The sequence below is a fragment of the Engystomops pustulosus genome, chromosome 7 (genome assembly GCF_040894005.1).
Source record: "Engystomops pustulosus chromosome 7, aEngPut4.maternal, whole genome shotgun sequence".
Classification (NCBI taxonomy): Eukaryota; Metazoa; Chordata; class Amphibia; order Anura; family Leptodactylidae; genus Engystomops; species Engystomops pustulosus.
Genome location: NC_092417.1, coordinates 31,953,835 through 31,972,359, shown reverse-complemented (window position 1 = coordinate 31,972,359; position 18,525 = coordinate 31,953,835). Strand labels below are relative to the sequence as shown.

Below are 18,525 nucleotides of genomic sequence, written 5' to 3'. Positions count from 1 at the left end.
TGGCAGTGTAGTAAGAGGAGACGCGGGAGGGAGGTGTGTACAGGGCTCTATGCCCGGGCCCTGACCCCTGTCTGCTGGAGCTGTCAGTCTCCGCTACTTGACGTGGCACAGGGCGCCGCCATATTGGTGACGTAGTGAGGTGCGCTGCTGCTGGCCGGCCGCTGAGTGCGAGCAGGAGCTGACAGAGGTAAGTGACTGCCGTGGGAGAGAGCGAGAGAGGTGAGTGACTGCTGAGGGAGAGGTAGGGAGAAGAGAGACAGAGGTACGTGAGTGCAGAGGCTGAGGGAGGGAGCGAGAGAGGTAAGTGACTGATGAAGGAGAGGTAGGTGAGTGCAGGAGAAGAGAGAGGCAGAGGTAAGTGAGTGCTGGGACTGAGGAAGGGAGAGGTAAGTGACTGCTGAGGTAGAGGTGCAGGGGAAGAGAAGTAGAGGTAAGTGAGTGCAAGGGCTGATGGAGGGAGAGGTAAGTGAGTGCAAGGGCTGATGGAGGGAGAGGTAAGTAACTGCTGAGGTAGAGGTGCAGGGGAAGAGAGGTAGAGGTAAGTGAGTGCAAGGGCTGATGGAGGGAAAGGTAAGTGAGTGCTGAGGGAGAGGTAAGTGAGTGCAAGGGCTGATGGAGGGAGAGGTAAGTGAGTGCAAGGGCTGATGGAGGGAGAGGTAAGTGAGTGCAAGGGCTGATGGAGGGAGAGGTAAGTGAGTGCAAGGGCTGATGGAGGGAGAGGTAAGTGAGTGCAAGGGCTGATGGAGGGAGAGGTAAGTGAGTGCAAGGGCTGATGGAGGGAGAGGTAAGTGAGTGCTGGGGGAGAAAGAGGGAAAGGTAAGTGAGTGCTGGAGGCAGCTTCATGTGAGACTGTAGATGTGGGTGCACAGGGCGTCCTAGGAGTTACATCTCCAGCACCTCATGTCCTGCTCCCTCCCCGCCTCTCACTCCTCATTCATTGCTAGTACTTTGCCCCTTGTCCCTCTGCGCTGGTTACTGATCCCTTTTTAGTTTTTGTGTTTCTGTTTCTCACCTGCGACCTGCAGAGATGTGAATATTGTGTATTGCACAGCGCTGTGTGGGGCTTATTTTCTGCATAACACATTGCACTTCCTAGTGACGGTTTTATTCTTCCATGTCGTGCATCGGGAAGCTGAAAAAAATTAAAAAATGCAGTGAATGTGATGAAAAAACACATTTGCACCATTTTCTTGAGGGCTCTTTATTTACACTTATTCATTGGGTCAGTACCATAACAGCAGTGATACGCTTAGGGTGATGCCACATATGATGTTTTTCGGTCCGTTTTTAAGCATGCGTTTTCTTTCCGTTTAAAAACGCATGCGTTTTTTACCTTTTTTGACACTTTTTCCCAATTATCTTAATAGATAAACAGGTTGTAAACTGCCAAACGGCGGGCACACAGTGGGGAGAGGAGGAGGAGGTGAGCGCTGCTCACCCCCGCCCCTCTCCATAGGGATATATAGCGCACGGCGCCGTATGCTGTGAAAAGATAGGACCTGTGCGCACATGTGCTGCACCATACCGCTACCGTAGGGCGCCGTGTGCCCATTGCCGTCTATGGGGGATGTATATCGACCATGTATATGTCCCCCATATGGCCGTCTGAATGTAACCTTATATAGATTTTATTATTTTTGCATTAAAAAAACAAAAAACTAAACTTTGTGCTAAGAAAAAATTCTTCATTTCTCAATATTCTGACACCAATAACTTTTTCATAATTTGTAATATGGACCTTTCGTGGGACGAGCTGCCGTTGCCATCCCCCCCCCCTTCTTTTGTGGTGACTGGGACCCATGGTTGGCCTCCCATAGATAAGGCCCTTATAAGGTGTTATAGTCGAACGGGTAACAAGGACATATGTATTATGTTTATTAACCCAATACATAATGCTGTTTTTATGTGTGTATAATCAGATTAGGGTATTGTTCACACATTAGATTCAATTCTTGCCCAGGGCAGAGGAGTTTCTTCCACTCACAGATACAGTTTAGACCTAAATGCTTGCGATCAGGAACAAAGGACACGTGTTCTGCCCATAGAAATACAATAGGAGGCTGAAAATCATTGTTGCATGGTTTTGTTGGCAAACCTGGCACCCCTCCTAACAAGCCGTGCGTTCAGAGAAAAACTTTTTCCCTTCACTACATCTCTGATTTCTCTCACTTACCTGGGGATTAGGTGTGTGGAGTCGGTAAGTCAAGCTTCTCGATCTAGCACCACCAAAATGGTCCTGACACCAGAACTTCACAGTCCTGTTTTCCTGGTCACCGTAGCAGTGCTGAGATAAATGCCGGAATTGCTTCCTGGTGCTTTTATTCCTCTGATTTGTAGCAGAGAATCTTCACTACTGAGCATGTACATAAAGTGCAGCTCATCTCACCTAAAGGCCTAAAAGAAATTGCTCAACCCGTGGCTGATGGGTCACATGCTGCCTGTCAAGCCTCGCGTTGTGTCCCACACCCTGCTGATGGAGCTGAGAATACCTTAGGGCCCATTCACATGAACGTATGGGGCGTATATATGGCCGCATATACTTCCCCCTTAGTTGTATATGGCGCCTGGGCTTGGTACGGTGAGCACAACGCGTGCTCACTGTACTGTGTAGTGCTGCTATATCTTTTGGCCTAAAGCACGGTGTGCACCACTACTTTCTATAGATAAGGATGGGGCAAGCAGCGCTTTCTTCTCCTCCTTTCCAGCGCAACCGACGGGTCCTCTCCTGCTGCTTTGCTTTTTGTCCTTACAGCTCCTAGGTCCTCTCCTGCTGCTCCACTCGGTCCTGACTACTGATGCAGCTTGTATGCGCCGACAGCAGGACCCAGAGCAGAGCGACCCAAGGAGCAGGAGAGGTAAGTACTTATCCGTTGTACTGTACTGATCCTGGGTCCTCTCTTACTCAACGTTCAGCTCTGCTCTGGGTCCTGATGCCGGCGAATACAACCACCACGGGACACAGAGTGCCACATGGAGGAGAAAAGAAGCTGCAGGAAGAGAGAAGAAGCTGCAGTGTGTGGCGCAGGGAGGAGAGAAGAAGCTGCAGTGTGTGGTACAAGGAGGAGAGAAGAAGCTGCAGAGTGTGGCGCAGGGAGGAGAGAAGAAGCTGCAGTGTGCGGCGCAGGGAGGAGAGAAGAAGCTGCAGTGTGTGGTACAAGGAGGAGAGAAGAAGCTGCAGTGTGCGGCGCAGGGAGGAGAGAAGAAGCTGCAGTGTGCGGCGCAGGGAGGAGAGAAGAAGCTGCAGTGTGCGGCGCAGGGAGGAGAGAAGAAGCTGCAGTGTGCGGCGCAGGGAGGAGAGAAGAAGCTGCAGTGTGTGGTACAAGGAGGAGAGAAGAAGCTGCAGTGTGCGGCGCAGGGAGGAGAGAAGAAGCTGCAGTGTGCGGCGCAGGGAGGAGAGAAGAAGCTGCAGTGTGTGGTACAAGGAGGAGAGAAGAAGCTGCAGTGTGCGGCGCAGGGAGGAGAGAAGAAGCTGCAGTGCACGGTGCAGGGAGGAGAGAAGAAGCTGCAGTGTGTGGTACAAGGAGGAGAGAAGAAGCTGCAGTGTGCGGCGCAGGGAGGAGAGAAGAAGCTGCAGTGTGCGGCGCAGGGAGGAGAGAAGAAGCTGCAGTGTGCGGCGCAGGGAGGAGAGAAGAAGCTGCAGTGTGTGGTACAAGGAGGAGAGAAGAAGTTGCAGTGTGCGGCGCAGGGAGGAGAGAAGAAGCTGCAGTGTGTGGTACAAGGAGGAGAGAAGAAGCTGCAGTGTGCGGCGCAGGGAGGAGAGAAGAAGCTGCAGTGTGCGGCGCAGGGAGGAGAGAAGAAGCTGCAGTGTGCGGCGCAGGGAGGAGAGAAGAAGCTGCAGTGCGCGGCGCAGGGAGGAGAGAAGAAGCTGCAGTGCGCGGCGCAGGGAGGAGAGAAGAAGCTGCAGTGCGCGGCGCAGGGAGGAGAGAAGAAGCTGCAGTGCGCGGCGCAGGGAGGAGAGAAGAAGCTGCAGTGCGCGGCGCAGGGAGGAGAGAAGAAGCTGCAGTGCGCGGCGCAGGGAGGAGAGAAGAAGCTGCAGTGCGCGGCGCAGGGAGGAGAGAAGAAGCTGCAGTGCGCGGCGCAGGGAGGAGAGAAGAAGCTGCAGTGCGCGGCGCAGGGAGGAGAGAAGAAGCTGCAGTGCGCGGCGCAGGGAGGAGAGAAGAAGCTGCAGTGCGCGGCGCAGGTAGGAGAGAAGAAGCTGCAGTGCGCGGCGCAGGGAGGAGAGAAGAAGCTGTAGTGCGCGGCGCAGGGAGGAGAGAAGAAGCTGCAGTGTGTGGTGCAGGGAGGAGAGAAGAAGCTGTAGTGCGCGGCGCAGGGAGGAGAGAAGAAGCTGCAGTGCGCGGCGCAGGGAGGAGAGAAGAAGCTGTAGTGCGCGGCGCAGGGAGGAGAGAAGAAGCTGCAGTGCGTGGTGCAGGGAGGAGAGAAGAAGCTGCAGTGTGTGGTGCAGGGAGGAGAGAAGAAGCTGCAGTGTGTGGTGCAGGGAGGAGAGAAGAAGCTGCAGTGCGCGGCGCAGGGAGGAGAGAAGAAGCTGCAGTGTGTGGTGCAGGGAGGAGAGAAGAAGCTGCAGTGTGTGGTGCAGGGAGGAGAGAAGAAGCTGCAGTGCGTGGTGCAGGGAGGAGAGAAGAAGCTGCAGTGTGTGGTGCAGGGAGGAGAGAAGAAGCTGCAGTGTGTGGTGCAGGGAGGAGAGAAGAAGCTGCAGTGCGCGGCGCAGGGAGGAGAGAAGAAGCTGCAGTGTGTGGTGCAGGGAGGAGAGAAGAAGCTGCAGTGTGTGGTGCAGGGAGGAGAGAAGAAGCTGCAGTGTGTGGTGCAGGGAGGAGAGAAGAAGCTGCAGTGCGCGGCGCAGGGAGGAGAGAAGAAGCTGCAGTGTGTGGCGCAGGGAGGAGAGAAGAAGCTGCAGTGCGCGGCGCAGGGAGGAGAGAAGAAGCTGCAGTGCGCGGCGCAGGGAGGAGAGAAGAAGCTGCAGTGCGTGGTGCAGGGAGGAGAGAAGAAGCTGCAGTGCGCGGCGCAGGGAGGAGAGAAGAAGCTGCAGTGCGCGGCGCAGGGAGGAGAGAAGAAGCTGCAGTGTGTGGTGCAGGGAGGAGAGAAGAAGCTGCAGTGCGTGGTGCAGGGAGGAGAGGAGAAGCTGCAGTGCGTGGTGCAGGGAGGAGAGAAGAAGCTGCAGTGCGTGGTGCAGGGAGGAGAGAAGAAGCTGCAGTGTGTGGTGCAGGGAGGAGAGAAGAAGCTGCAGTGTGTGGTGCAGGGAGGAGAGGAGAAGCTGCAGTGTGTGGTGCAGGGAGGAGAGAAGAAGCTGCAGTGCGTGGTGCAGGGAGGAGAGAAGAAGCTGCAGTGCGTGGTGCAGGGAGGAGAGAAGAAGCTGCAGTGTGTGGTGCAGGGAGGAGAGAAGAAGCTGCAGTGTGTGGTGCAGGGAGGAGAGGAGAAGCTGCAGTGTGTGGCGCAGGGAGGAGAGAAGAAGCTGCAGTGTGTGGCGCAGGGAGGAGAGAAGAAGCTGCAGTGCGCGGCGCAGGGAGGAGTAGAGGAAAGGAGAGGATTTATTTATTTTTATGTCTGCCTTGGGGGTCTCATTATTATCATTGTCTGATCATAATAATAATAATAATGCTTTGTGTGAATACATTTACTATATTGCCCCAGGATTTACCTGTATGTAAAATCCAGACTTATTTATACACTTGTCTGTATATTTTATATATATATTATTTATTTAATATTATTGTTTACAAATGTGTTATGTCCTTTATTTGTTTAGATTTTTGCCCTGTGAAGAGGGTTATACCAACTGTTCAATTTATACCCTCTCCCCTATATCCTATGTTCAATTTAGGACACCAGAACACCAGTCCATAAGAACAAATGGGTTCTAATCGCTCATTAATACTTGATGTAAAGTTACTATGTACTTGTTTGCACTCTTATAACTAATAACCACGGTTCTTCTATACCTTGGGTAACAGTAAACATAGGCAGTGCTGTAAAACAGATCTGGGCTGACGCCTTCACCCGATAGTGTTGTGGAGGTTACATTTTTGTGTAGGGTTACAGTGTCTCCTCCAGGGTCATGTTCCCGGGGGACACTACTACAGGTAGTTATTATTGGCAGCTGAGCTCTTCATAAATGGTTACATTGCATCTGCAAACCCTCTCCTTGAAAACAATATTCCTATTGCGTCTGGATTTCCTGACGCGCTGCTACATTTCTTCCCTTGTTTCATTGATATTTCACAACTTGCAGAAATTACCCCAATGAAAAGACATTCTTTACGATCAATCTTGTGATTAGATCCTAAGCGATCTCTCATTGATGGCATATAGACTGCTGCCAGCGACTCTGATCAAGGTTCTAACCCCTTAGATGCAAGGGGAAGGTGTGACCCCAGCATCTAAGAGGATACATTCACTTCCAGCGACTCACGTGTGCGAATATAACTAATCCTGACAGCCAGCCGTCTTCTGAAGACTGCCAGGCAGGAAAATTGACCATTACTATAGAACCCTGCGGCTTTTGTTACATTCTAATCTCATATACTTTTCTCATTTGTTTTAGGTTCCATCCGAGGGCTTCACCATGGCGACCTTCTTGGAGTTTATTCAGCAGAATGAAGACCGGGATGGAGTCCGCTTTAGTTGGAACGTGTGGCCATCAAGTCGATTAGAGGCCACCCGCATGGTGGTTCCAGTAGCCTCCCTCTTCACTCCACTCAAAGAGAGGCCAGATCTGCCCCCCATACAGTATGAGCCTGTCCTGTGCAGCAGAACCACTTGTCGGGCTGTTCTCAATCCTCTATGGTATGTGATGCTTTACTGCTGGGTTATTATAGACAGTTTGGTAACTTTTTGCTCAGTATGATGGAGAGTCAATTTAAAGGTAAAGCTAATTTTGGATCTGTAAACTGCAGCAATTATGGCGGTTAGGATCTCATTTATTGCTGCTTTTTTCTGAGAAATCGGAAGGAAGTTTAGTTGCAACAAATAATTTATGTCAGTCTGCTCTGGTCTGGAACATGCTGCCTGTATATGGGACACTATGTACAATCTGCTCTGCTCTTCCTGCTCTATAACATGTTGCCTGCAGATAGGACACTATGTACAATTCACTCAGTTCCTCCTGCTCGAATATCATGCTGCTTGCAGATAGAACACTATATACAATCTGCTCAGCTCCTCCGGCTCTATAACATGTTGCCTGCAGTTAGTACACCATTTACAATCTGCTTGGCTCTTCCTGCTCTATAACATGCCGCCTGCAGATAGGACACTATGGGGGACATTTTCTTACCCATCCAACGGAGTTCACACAAAGTGCATTGTCCGCCGATCATGCACTGTGCCGTGATTCACTAAGATTATGCTCCCAATATCCTGCATGTGTCGTTTCCCCGCTTAGGTTTGACAGAGTTCACCTTCTTCTTCCTGGTGCATGTAAGTGCATTGTTTGCGACACAATTTGAAAAGTTAAATCCCGCGCTCAGTCCGAATCAGTCGTATCCTCCGACGGCACGTCCCCCCCGACTTCTGTCACATGAAAGCCAGTGCAGCTGCGCCACAATCCCAGCGCAAACCCCTGTTAAATACCTGTCCAAGCTGTGCAATCCCCAAAAATGGCGCACAGTCCAACAAAAGTGCAATTCGGGACCCTTGGTAAATAAGCCCCTATGTACAATCTGCTCAACTCTATAACATGCTGCCTGCACGTATAACACTATGTAGAGCAGGGGTCGGGAACCTATGGCTCGCGAGCCAGATGTGGCTCTTTTGATGGCCGCATCTGGCTCGCAGCCAGGGCCAGGGCCGCATTCAGAGATTGGGTTTTTAAAAAAGCCTGGCTTCTCTCCTCCCTCCCGCGCTGCAGACATTACATTACTGCAGCTGATTGCCCGATGCATGGTCATGTGACCGGAGCCCAGTAATTGTGTACATACCAATGACGCTCCGGTCACATGACCAAAGTCTGCCGGGACCTCGTGCTGCTGGAGCTGTGCTTGACCCTCTCCAGCAGCCGACTGTGTGAGGAGGGGGGAGGGGCTGCAGCTCATGTCTGCCGGGATCCAGCACAGAGAGCAGACACTGAGCCAGAGCCTGAACCCCTGCACTGATATCCTGGGGGATCTCCACCACAGGCTGTAAGTGTATAAAAGTAACTGTAAATGTGTGTCATGTGTATTGTACTGTGTGTGTAGTATCAGTGTGTACTGTGTGTGTAGTATCAGTGTGTACTGTGTGTGTAGTATCAGTGTGTCATGTGTATTGTACTGTGTGTGTAGTATCAGTGTGTCATGTGTATTGTACTGTGTGTGTAGTATCAGTGTGTCATGTGTATTGTACTGTGTGTGTAGTATCAGTGTGTCATGTGTATTGTACTGTGTGTGTAGTATCAGTGTGTCATGTGTATTGTACTGTGTGTGTAGTATCAGTGTGTCATGTGTATTGTACTGTGTGTAGTATCAGTGTGTCATGTGTAGTGTACTGTGTGTGTAGTATCAGTGTGTCATGTGTATTGTACTGTGTGTGTAGTATCAGTGTGTCATGTGTAGTGTACTGTGTGTGTAGTATCAGTGTGTCATGTGTATTGTACTGTGTGTGTAGTATCAGTGTGTCATGAATAGTGTACTGTGTGTGTAGTATCAGTGTGTCATGTGTATTGTACTGTGTGTGTAGTATCAGTGTGTCATGTGTAGTGTACTGTGTGTGTAGTATCAGTGTGTCATGTGTAGTGTACTGTGTGTGTAGTATCAGTGTGTCATGTGTAGTGTACTGTGTGTGTAGTATCAGTGTGTCATGTGTAGTGTACTGTGTGTGTAGTATCAGTGTGTCATGTGTAGTGTACTGTGTGTGTAGTATCAGTGTGTCATGTGTAGTGTACTGTGTGTGTAGTATCAGTGTGTCATGTGTAGTGTACTGTGTGTGTAGTATCAGTGTGTCATGTGTAGTGTACTGTGTGTGTAGTATCAGTGTGTCATGTGTAGTGTACTGTGTGTGTAGTATCAGTGTGTCATGTGTAGTGTACTGTGTGTGTAGTATCAGTGTGTCATGTGTAGTGTACTGTGTGTGTGTGCAATATTAGGCCACATGCACATTAACATGGGGGCATTTTGCAGGCCACAAACAATGGGCTTTGTCCCATTGTCTACAACCCATCTGATAACGGTGGGGTGAGTGGTACTCATCTCGTAGATGTCCAGAGTAAGCGACTGTGCGGGATACAAAGATGGCAGGTCTTTCTCCTGTCGTCTTTGCATGTATGAGGAGGTTCTGCAGCAGCTGAGGCTTGTGTATAACAGTGTCTGTCCATGCTGTACTAGGCCACCACTGGACCACAACAATGGTAATTCCCAGTAAAATAAAAACTAGATAATTTACATTGGAGCTTGCCATGCAGGACATCTCGCCCAGCACTCTGGCTTCTTCCTTCCTCTGCGCAGGCCTGAAAGCTGCATCTCTCATCATCAGGTGGGAAGGAGCCAGATCCAGGCAGGACATTAAAATGACGCCAGAGTGCTGGGGGAGATGTTATGGATTGCCAGCTCGCATGTAAATTATCTAGTTTTTATTTTACAGCTAATTACCATTGTTTCGGTCCAGTTGTGTCTTAGTACAGTGTCCCTTTAAACATATTGTACGGCTCTCGCCGAATTATATTTTAAAATATGTGGCGCTTATGGCTCTCTCAGCCAAAAAGGTTCCTGACCCCTGATGTAGAGTCTTCTCGGCTCCTAGTGCTCTATAACATGCTGCCTGCAGATAGGACACTATGTACAATCTGCTCCGCCCTTTCTAATCTATAACATGCTGATTGCACATTTGGGGGGAGATTTATCAGCACTTCTACACCAGGGTCTGTTGTAGGAACTCTGAAATAATTGCAGGTTTTTCCAAATAGCTACGCCAGGTAGCGCCATCCCCAACAGATATATCAAGAGGCCTAAGTCTTTTGATGTATCCGGTGGGATGGAGGTGGACGTGGTCCATATCATACGCCGGCGCACACATGCTCAATTTTACAGGTTACCCTGAGTGCTTATAAGTATTAGTGAAGAGGAACAAGTTACATTCCTAGTGACATTCCTGGAATAACCCTATGGCTTGTCTGGTCTTGCATTCTCAGTGATGCACATTCTTGAATTGGTTATCTTTGGGAAATGTATGAAACTAATGTTATTGGTTTTTTATTCTGCACACTGTTGTATTTGGACAGGAGACAATGCAAAGTAATGCTCAACTCCGCATTCAGCAGACCGTGTGTGACAACTCTTATTAGCTAAACCTTATTTTTTTGTTTACCCTTTAAAAAAATGTATTACACCTATGGTGCTAGAGATGAAGGATCCTCTATCTATAAGCATGACTTTCATTAAGAAAATGAGTGGCCTGAATGCAGAGAAATCTTCAATTTTATTTTTATAACAATATTAAAATCATAGCTCCATAGAGATGAGCGGGGCAGTCTGACCATGCACGATCGGCTGCTCCGGTTGTCTCGGGGAGCGACGAGGGGTCTGACTTTGGTATACGGACCCTCTTTCTCATGATCTCAGCGGGTGAGGCCACAGGGTTCGGTGCACCCTCTCCTAGGGAGCAGGGCACTGCTTGTCAAGGCTGAATGGGATGCATTGGGAAGTGAAACTGGGCAATAACTTGCTCAGATCTTGTCCACAGAAATCCAAACATCTGATAGACATTACTTGTTTGGAAGGTTTCCGAGTTTCCAATATCTTCCCAGCTACTTTGTGGAATGTGAAAATGTATAATATCACTTTTCCCCGCTCTCTAATACTTTACCTCTGTACCATTTACCTCTTTATGGTTTATCTTCCTCTGAAAAAAAAAGGATCAAGTGTTGAGATTTAACATGACTGACCCTTCTGTCCTCCGACATCTTCTGTTTTTCGGTCGGCACTCAGACACATAAGGTAGCAAATCCAAAACTGCTGGGCGCATGTAGGGGGAAGACTCATGGAGACTTTACATTCCAATGCAATGATATATGGAAGGAAAAATTGTAGAAGCCAAATGTGATTATTTAGCTTTACATAGATGAGAATTGTGTCATTTCAACTAAAAAAAAAACCATACAATTGTCAGTATTGATGGGATAATATCGTATCGTTTTGTTTTGTAGTCAAGTGGATTATCGGGCGAAGCTCTGGGCCTGCAACTTCTGTTACCAGCGAAATCAGGTGAGAATAATAAGTAACGCTGCTGTGTGATGGCCACAAGAGAAGTAATATAGGCACTTTCTTCTGTAACCAGCGACGTACATCTTTGGGTTGTGTCTGGTAATACAGTCATGGGCTGTGATAATACAGGGCACTGTTTTTCTAATGCTCAAGTCGAGCTGCTGTAATAAACATTTTTTTTAATTATTTTAGTTTCCACCAACATACGCTGGCATTTCTGAAATGAACCAACCTGCGGAGCTCCTGCCACAGTTCTCCAGCATTGAATATGTGGTCCAGGTAATGAGGTTTATAACTTATACTACTTCCATTCAGTGTCCTTGCTTATCGGGCAAAGAAGGATTGGGCATGTTGTTTTTTTACATTCCCAACCTTTTAGCCACAGATTTCTGGTAGCAACTTACTTTTACAAGATGTATGGGCAACTTAAAAGAAATTTACCATCAAAATGTAGCTTGATAAACCAGGGACACACGGCACCGTGACTGTGGTAATCTTCTTATTTGTTATCCTTGCCCCCTACATCCTTTGTGGGGCTTATCAAGATGGCACATGTTCATGAACTTGGGTGTTCTTCATTCCATTGCAACTGCTGCCATGTTATGGGAAGCTTCAATGATGAAACTGCTCATAATATGGAAAAATTAGTGTATTTGGGCATCTTTAGATGGGGGTAGAGATAAGCAGCCAGTGTACCCCCTGCCTCATAATTCTCTTATCTGGAAACTTCAGCTTTGAAGATTCCGAAAGTAAATTCAGGAGGAACCAGGGAGAAGGGCTGTGGATGATGTCTGCTTTTTCTCTGCCCTTAGATAAACTAGACAGTCTGCTTGTTTCTGCTGGTAGTCTTGTCAAGGACCTTCATATGGTAGGTGAGAAGTCATGGGCAGCCACAACTGACCAACGTGATTGGTTTCACATGCTTCTTACTTGACAAGATTTTCTATATTCATTGGATACTAACCTACACCAACCAGATAAAGGCCTAGGGGACACTCCTCAAGCCTATACCCTGCCATAAATCTGATACTGCTCACAGAGTACTAATAAGCTAATTTATCTCTCCTCCACAGCGGGGACCTCAGATGCCCCTGATCTTTCTATACGTTGTGGATACATGTATGGAGGACGAAGACCTTCAAGCTCTGAAGGAGTCGATGCAGATGTCTCTGAGCCTTCTGCCCCCTACAGCCTTGGTGGGGCTCATCACCTTTGGGAGAATGGTACATGTCCATGAACTGGGGTGTGAAGGTATTTCGAAGAGCTACGTCTTCCGTGGAACCAAAGACCTTACTGCTAAGCAGTTACAGGTAAGTCGCTGGGGATATGTGTTTATTTTGATCCTGCAGTCTTTCCTATATTTGTAAATATAAAAAGTTCCATCTATTCCTCCATCAGGACTCCTCTTTCTTGATCAGTTTATGATTTATAGCGCAACAAAATCTGTGAGAAATATGGGAAGAATTCTCTATATGTCTCAAGAGATCAACTATCTACTTCTTCTCATAATTGTGTGTCTGTCAGTAAGATGACTGATTGCATAAGGAACATTCTCCTAATATTTTCTGCATGAGAGACCAGTCGTTGTAGAGGTCCATAGACATTATAGCGATGTCAGCCGAATTTGCCAAATTCGGTAAGACCAAAAAACTTATGTGATATATGTGAACAAGACCTCCTCTCAACTCTTCCCATGCATAGGTGTGGAACAGAGGAGTTCATAGGAATTTGCCATCAGAGAGAGGAGTGATGGTCACTGGTGAGGAGCTCTATCCATTCCTCTTAAAGGGTTATACCATATTCTGTATTTATGACATATGTACAGGATATCCACCTCTGAGACATGCAACGATTTTGGTTGTTGGGGTACGCTGACCCGCTTCGCACAGCCTGAATGGATGAATGGAGATTTTGTCAGGGTACAAGTAGAGGATATATGTATCCATCCTGTCAATATGTCATAAATACAGGAGATGGGAATACCCCTTTAATGAGCTGTTTTGCTTGGATACTTATTATTATTGTTATTGGTCAGGGCTGTAGGTGCACAACTACTTTTCTTCTTAGAGGTGACCTTAGATAAAAAAAAAAAAACTTTGAGCAAATGCTCATAGACGTATTTCTGTCATATTTGATAAAAATCTAAAATTTATGTATAACAGCAATGCAAACTATCATTTTAGGAAATGCTATCGCTTACAAAAGCTCCTGCTGCACAACAAGGACGTGGACCTCAAGTTCAACAACCTCCTCCTTCTAATAGGTATGCGCAACAATGTAGGGCGTCATGTCATTGGGCACTTTTTATGAGAAGGGAACAAACTTTTTAGTACTGTGTCCAGGGGCATAACTAGGGGAGACAGTGCCCCATAGCTGACCTCCCCATAGCAGACCTTTAAAAATATTTGTATACTTACACATGTGAGTTACAATCACACACCTTTATACACTCATATATACATATAGATACATCATGTACACACCATATACACACAGACCGCATAAACATACATGCAGTATACACAAACCACATATATATTCAGAATATACACACACAAATATAGTACCGTATAGACACATATTGCACTATTTACACACAAATACATCACATAGACACACACATTCAGCAAATCCATAAACATACATATTATATCACATACAGACATAGCATATACACACCACACACACTCACACACTCAATACACTTTCAATACCCCAGATGACTGGGCCCCCTGACACTGTGGGCCCCATAGTGGCTGCTTCTTCTGTAGTTGCGCCCTATTAGTTGAAAGTGCGTCCTGTTACTTACATCACTTTTCCACTTTTGCAGTATTGGGTCTTGTCTGTATGTGGATACACGGCCGTGCAAGGCATTGCGAGGCTCAGCCTGGGGTATCTACAGCAGATTTTAATTGAAATCTGTGGCTGTTGCCCCACAAGTGACCATTTCCATAAATACTGCAGTATACCAAAAACAGGAGAATACAGTCCTGCACACTATTTACTTTATTAAAATTTGTCAGATGATGAAAATGAGTTAAGACTCTGTTTGTGACCACACAATGGAAGTAAATGTCACACATGAACTTTTAATGTCTTATAGGTTTTTGCAGCCCGTGCAGAAAATTGACATGAATCTTACAGACCTCTTAGGAGAACTTCAGAGAGATCCATGGCCGGTAACACAAGGGAAAAGACCACTCCGGTCATCAGGGGTGGCCCTGTCCATTGCAGTTGGACTTCTTGAGGTAAGTATTGGTTGCTGTTTGATTATATACTGGCAGGAGGGTGTTGACCTTCCCTCTATCAATTAGATTTGCCAAGGTCAGTTGGAGAGTGACAGAGGGTTATACGCCTTCAGGAGCTCTTGGCCATCACCTTTTACTTACAATATACGTTCAAACATGTCTCAGCTTCGTTGTATGTGTACTGAATGGGGTGGGCACATGTCAGATACCTTTGGATGCATCTTACTTTATTTAAAAAGTGAAGTATTGGGCATGTTGAAATACAACATGCCCAATTTCTTTTTCTCAATCATCATCTTATAGACCAGAACGTGGACACTAGATTGTTGGTTGATGCTAACAAAACTTGTAGGTTTATCCAAATGTTCTCAGTTTGGTGATGTTTGGACACCATTGTTATAAAATGCCTTTATTAGGAGCCAGTATGTAAATTGACTTCATCTTTGTGGACACGTGTTGTTCATTCACACAGTGTACATTTCCTAACACCGGCGCTAGAATCATGATGTTCATCGGAGGACCCGCCACTCAAGGACCCGGGATGGTGGTGGGTGATGAGCTCAAGACTCCCATTCGTTCTTGGCACGATATTGAAAAAGATAATGCAAAGTATGTAAAGAAAGCGACCAAGGTGAGTGAAGATTTTTGTATCTCAACCTTAGCATGGGGTTAGTATGGGGGCTACATTTTGAAGGGTCTTGGGAGGGTAAGGGATCCTTGTGCTTCATGAATACAGTAGATGACTTGTTATCAATACATAGATTCTACAATGTAAAATACGCCCTACTTTAGCCCCACAACAGAATACAGTACTGATCAGAGGTGCACAGTGTATTCATTTCCAAACTAACCACCAGTTCTACTAGCGATAAGTAAGGAACTTTTTCGTTTTCTATAACTTTAATGTTTGCAAGTGATCTGTAAGTTTAGAGAAAATACCTGCTGGTGCACCCGTTTTCTTCTTTTTATGCTTATATGAGAGAAGTCAGTCATTGTCTTAAGGGGTTAATGCTGAGCGTTGTTGACAGAAGAAAACTGGTGCACCTTTAGGAATGATCCCACACACCCAACTGGTGCACCAAAGGGATTGTCTCAAGCTTAGAACTGAGTGTCTGACAATCGGACACCTCCACTAATTATGAGATCAGAGATTCCGTTCTCGCTAATGGGTGGAGCGTCGGGACGAGCGTGCACCCAATATTTTAATCTCAACCAACTTTGTTACCTTTACACTTTTGCAAATGACTAGATTCTGCTAAACTACGGTAAGTGAAGAATGTTATCAATTATCATGCAATAATTTCTTTTATGACTTAGTTGGTTCTACGTTTGTGAAGAACAAGCAAATAATATATTGTAATTTTTTTTGTAGCATTTTGAAGGTCTTGCGAATCGGGCAGCAGTTTCTGGTCATGTGATTGACATCTATGCTTGTGCATTGGACCAGAGCGGACTCTTAGAAATGAAATGCTGTCCCAATTACACTGGGTAAGAAAATGATACAAGTCAATCTGGTGACTTCCTTTACAGCCCTATAGTGTTAGTTATGTAAAAACGATTTTATTTTCTATAACACCACTTTTTTTTTTTTTTTTTACAGTGGATATATGGTAATGGGAGACTCTTTTAACACTTCTCTCTTCAAGCAAACTTTTCAGAGAGTTTTTACTAAGGATACACAGGGCGACTTTAAGATGATGTTTGGGGGCACTTTGGAAATTAAGGTAATTTAGAAAGAATCCTGTAAATAAATGCTGTATGACAATATGAATGTAGAAATATAATATTAATATTTCTCTCACGTTTAATTGTTAATCGTGGTTATAGGCTGCTTCCTCTTGGACGAGGTTGATAAAACAAAGTTGGCTACAGCCAACCTACTGACACTGTGCAGCCAGTTCTAGGTTGATATTCGGATGGTTCCTCCTATGTTATTGTGGCCAAAAGGGCTTTTCTGGAGTGTCAGGTTTTGTTAGCCATAATAGTTGTGATATAAGATATCAAACAAGCTTATACAGGCAGTCCCCGGGTTACAAACAAGATAGGGTCTGTAGGTTTGTTCTTAAGGTGAATTTGTATGTAAGTCGGAACTGTATATTTTATCATTGTAATCCCAGCTAGAACTTTTTTGGTCTCTGTGACAATTGGATTTTAAAAATGTTGGGTTGTCATAAGAACCAGGATTAACACTAAAGCTTCATTACAGACGCCTGTGATAACTGTTACAGCTGATCATTGTAGCCTAGGACTAAAGGACAATAAATTACCAATATCCAGAGGTCCGTTTGTAACTAGGGGTCGTATGTAAGTCGAGTGTTCTTAAGTAGGGGACCGCCTGTACTTAAATCTCTATTTACCTCTGGCACCTCCCATCACTGCTGGTCTATTTTTGCAACTGTGTCTTCTGCATCAGTGATGGCACATGCCTACTGTAGCTTGTTACCGAACCTCCGCTCCTTAGCCAGATATCACTTTTAAAAAATTATTAATTTTATTTGTTTAATGGAACTTCTTTTTCCTTTCTCTCTTACAAAGACTTCTAGAGAAATCAAGATTTCGGGTGCCATTGGACCTTGTGTGTCTCTGAATGCCAAGGGACCTTGTGTTTCTGAAAATGTAAGTTATTAAGAGTTGTATTTCTGCTTTACAAAAAAAATAGGGGATAACTACCTAATCGGTGGGCGACTGACAGCTTGGTCACCAAGCAATTCGCAGAATAGGGATCTCCTTCACGCTAATGGGTGGAGCGACATTTAATTTGATGAGAGTGAGTGAAGATGGATGTGGCTCAGCTTTCTCCAGCCTCTCCCATAAACCGAATTGAGCAGTAGTATGCACGCTCGGCCTGGTAATCCACCCATTAGTGAGAATACGACCCCGGTTCTCCTAATTGCTTGCGGGTCCCATTCTTATAATCGGTGGAACCTTCACCAATCAGCTTTTTATTCCATATCTTGTGGATTGGGGATAACTTCCTAACTTGGGAGAACCCCTTTAATGCGTTACAAAGACAGCCCATTGATTTCTAGTGGAACTGGGCAAGGACTCTTTTAATTTTTGGTAAGGGCAAAGAAATTGAACACTATATCTTTAGGGGACATCTTATAAAAGTGGGAATGCTTTTTAAATAAGTCAAGGGTTGGCAAACAGGACCCATCCTAAGATTTTAGGTGTTTGGAGTGCTACCATGGGCCAGAATTTGGGGTGGGGGTGGGAAGGATGGACTGGGGGGAATATTTTCCCCTAAATTGGATATTATTTGTATTGTTTATATAAAATGGGAAATCAATAAAGATCAATCTGCTTTAAAAAAATTATTCCCACCCCATAAAGTGATGGCATATACAGTAACTAGGGTATATTATGACATTATCAGCTATGGCTGACCTTGGGGCCACCAGTCATGACAATAAAGAGGGGTCAGTGTTGTCTTAGCACTGTGGCCCCTTTTACACTCCCATTGGGACCCTGATGACCAGTTATTAACCAAAATGCAGCCAGCACCATTCACATGTGGCTGTGCCGTGCTTCAGCACCATGCACAACCGGTATCAATCAGGGCTGTGGAGTCCAAAGTTCGGTTTTAATGACTCCATAGCCTTGGTACCAATACTTCGCATTGATGTAAAATATAAATATAAAAGAGTGAAGATAATGTGTGTTGTGTAAGTGCAGTGAAACAGCTTGACAACATTCTGCTTTTATATAACGTTACTCCACATGGTGCTTATCAGTTCTGATTTCTAGCGGGCTAATGTGAATTTATATGATGTCATGTTTCCTCAGGAAATTGGAACAGGCGGGACATGCCAGTGGAAAATATGTGGCCTTAATCCTCACACAACCCTCGCAGTGTACTTTGAAGTTGTTAATCAGGTAAGAAACTGTATGGAAGAAGCATAGGATTACATTCATACATACGATAAGTATCTAATCCAAAAATGGCATTAAGCCATTGGAGTTTTATCCACACACAATGAAAAGCTTCCAGATTAATGCCATTTTTTGCAACCCAGAGGACTTTTTAAAGACAAAAACCTGGAAAGAACAGAGAATGACTTAATTTTAAAGCCCATTAGGCATTAAAACCAAACTCCATACTGTTCTTG

The 18,525-nt window shown here is 45.8% G+C and overlaps 1 protein-coding gene across 1 annotated transcript in view; it reads left to right on the top strand.

Moving 5' to 3' along the window:
- Positions 1–65: 65 nt before the first annotated feature.
- SEC23A (SEC23 homolog A, COPII coat complex component) overlaps positions 66–18,525 on the top strand; it is a 55,531-nt gene continuing 37,071 nt past the window's right edge. The window contains exons 1-12 of the mRNA XM_072115357.1: positions 66–187; positions 6,539–6,780; positions 11,111–11,168; positions 11,361–11,447; positions 12,242–12,478; positions 13,352–13,431; positions 14,272–14,416; positions 14,889–15,047; positions 15,789–15,904; positions 16,017–16,140; positions 16,952–17,032; positions 18,203–18,292. Coding sequence (XP_071971458.1) covers positions 6,560–6,780; positions 11,111–11,168; positions 11,361–11,447; positions 12,242–12,478; positions 13,352–13,431; positions 14,272–14,416; positions 14,889–15,047; positions 15,789–15,904; positions 16,017–16,140; positions 16,952–17,032; positions 18,203–18,292 — 1,398 coding nt within the window. The 5' untranslated portion in view covers positions 66–187; positions 6,539–6,559. The remainder of the gene's footprint in view (positions 188–6,538; positions 6,781–11,110; positions 11,169–11,360; positions 11,448–12,241; positions 12,479–13,351; positions 13,432–14,271; positions 14,417–14,888; positions 15,048–15,788; positions 15,905–16,016; positions 16,141–16,951; positions 17,033–18,202; positions 18,293–18,525) is intronic.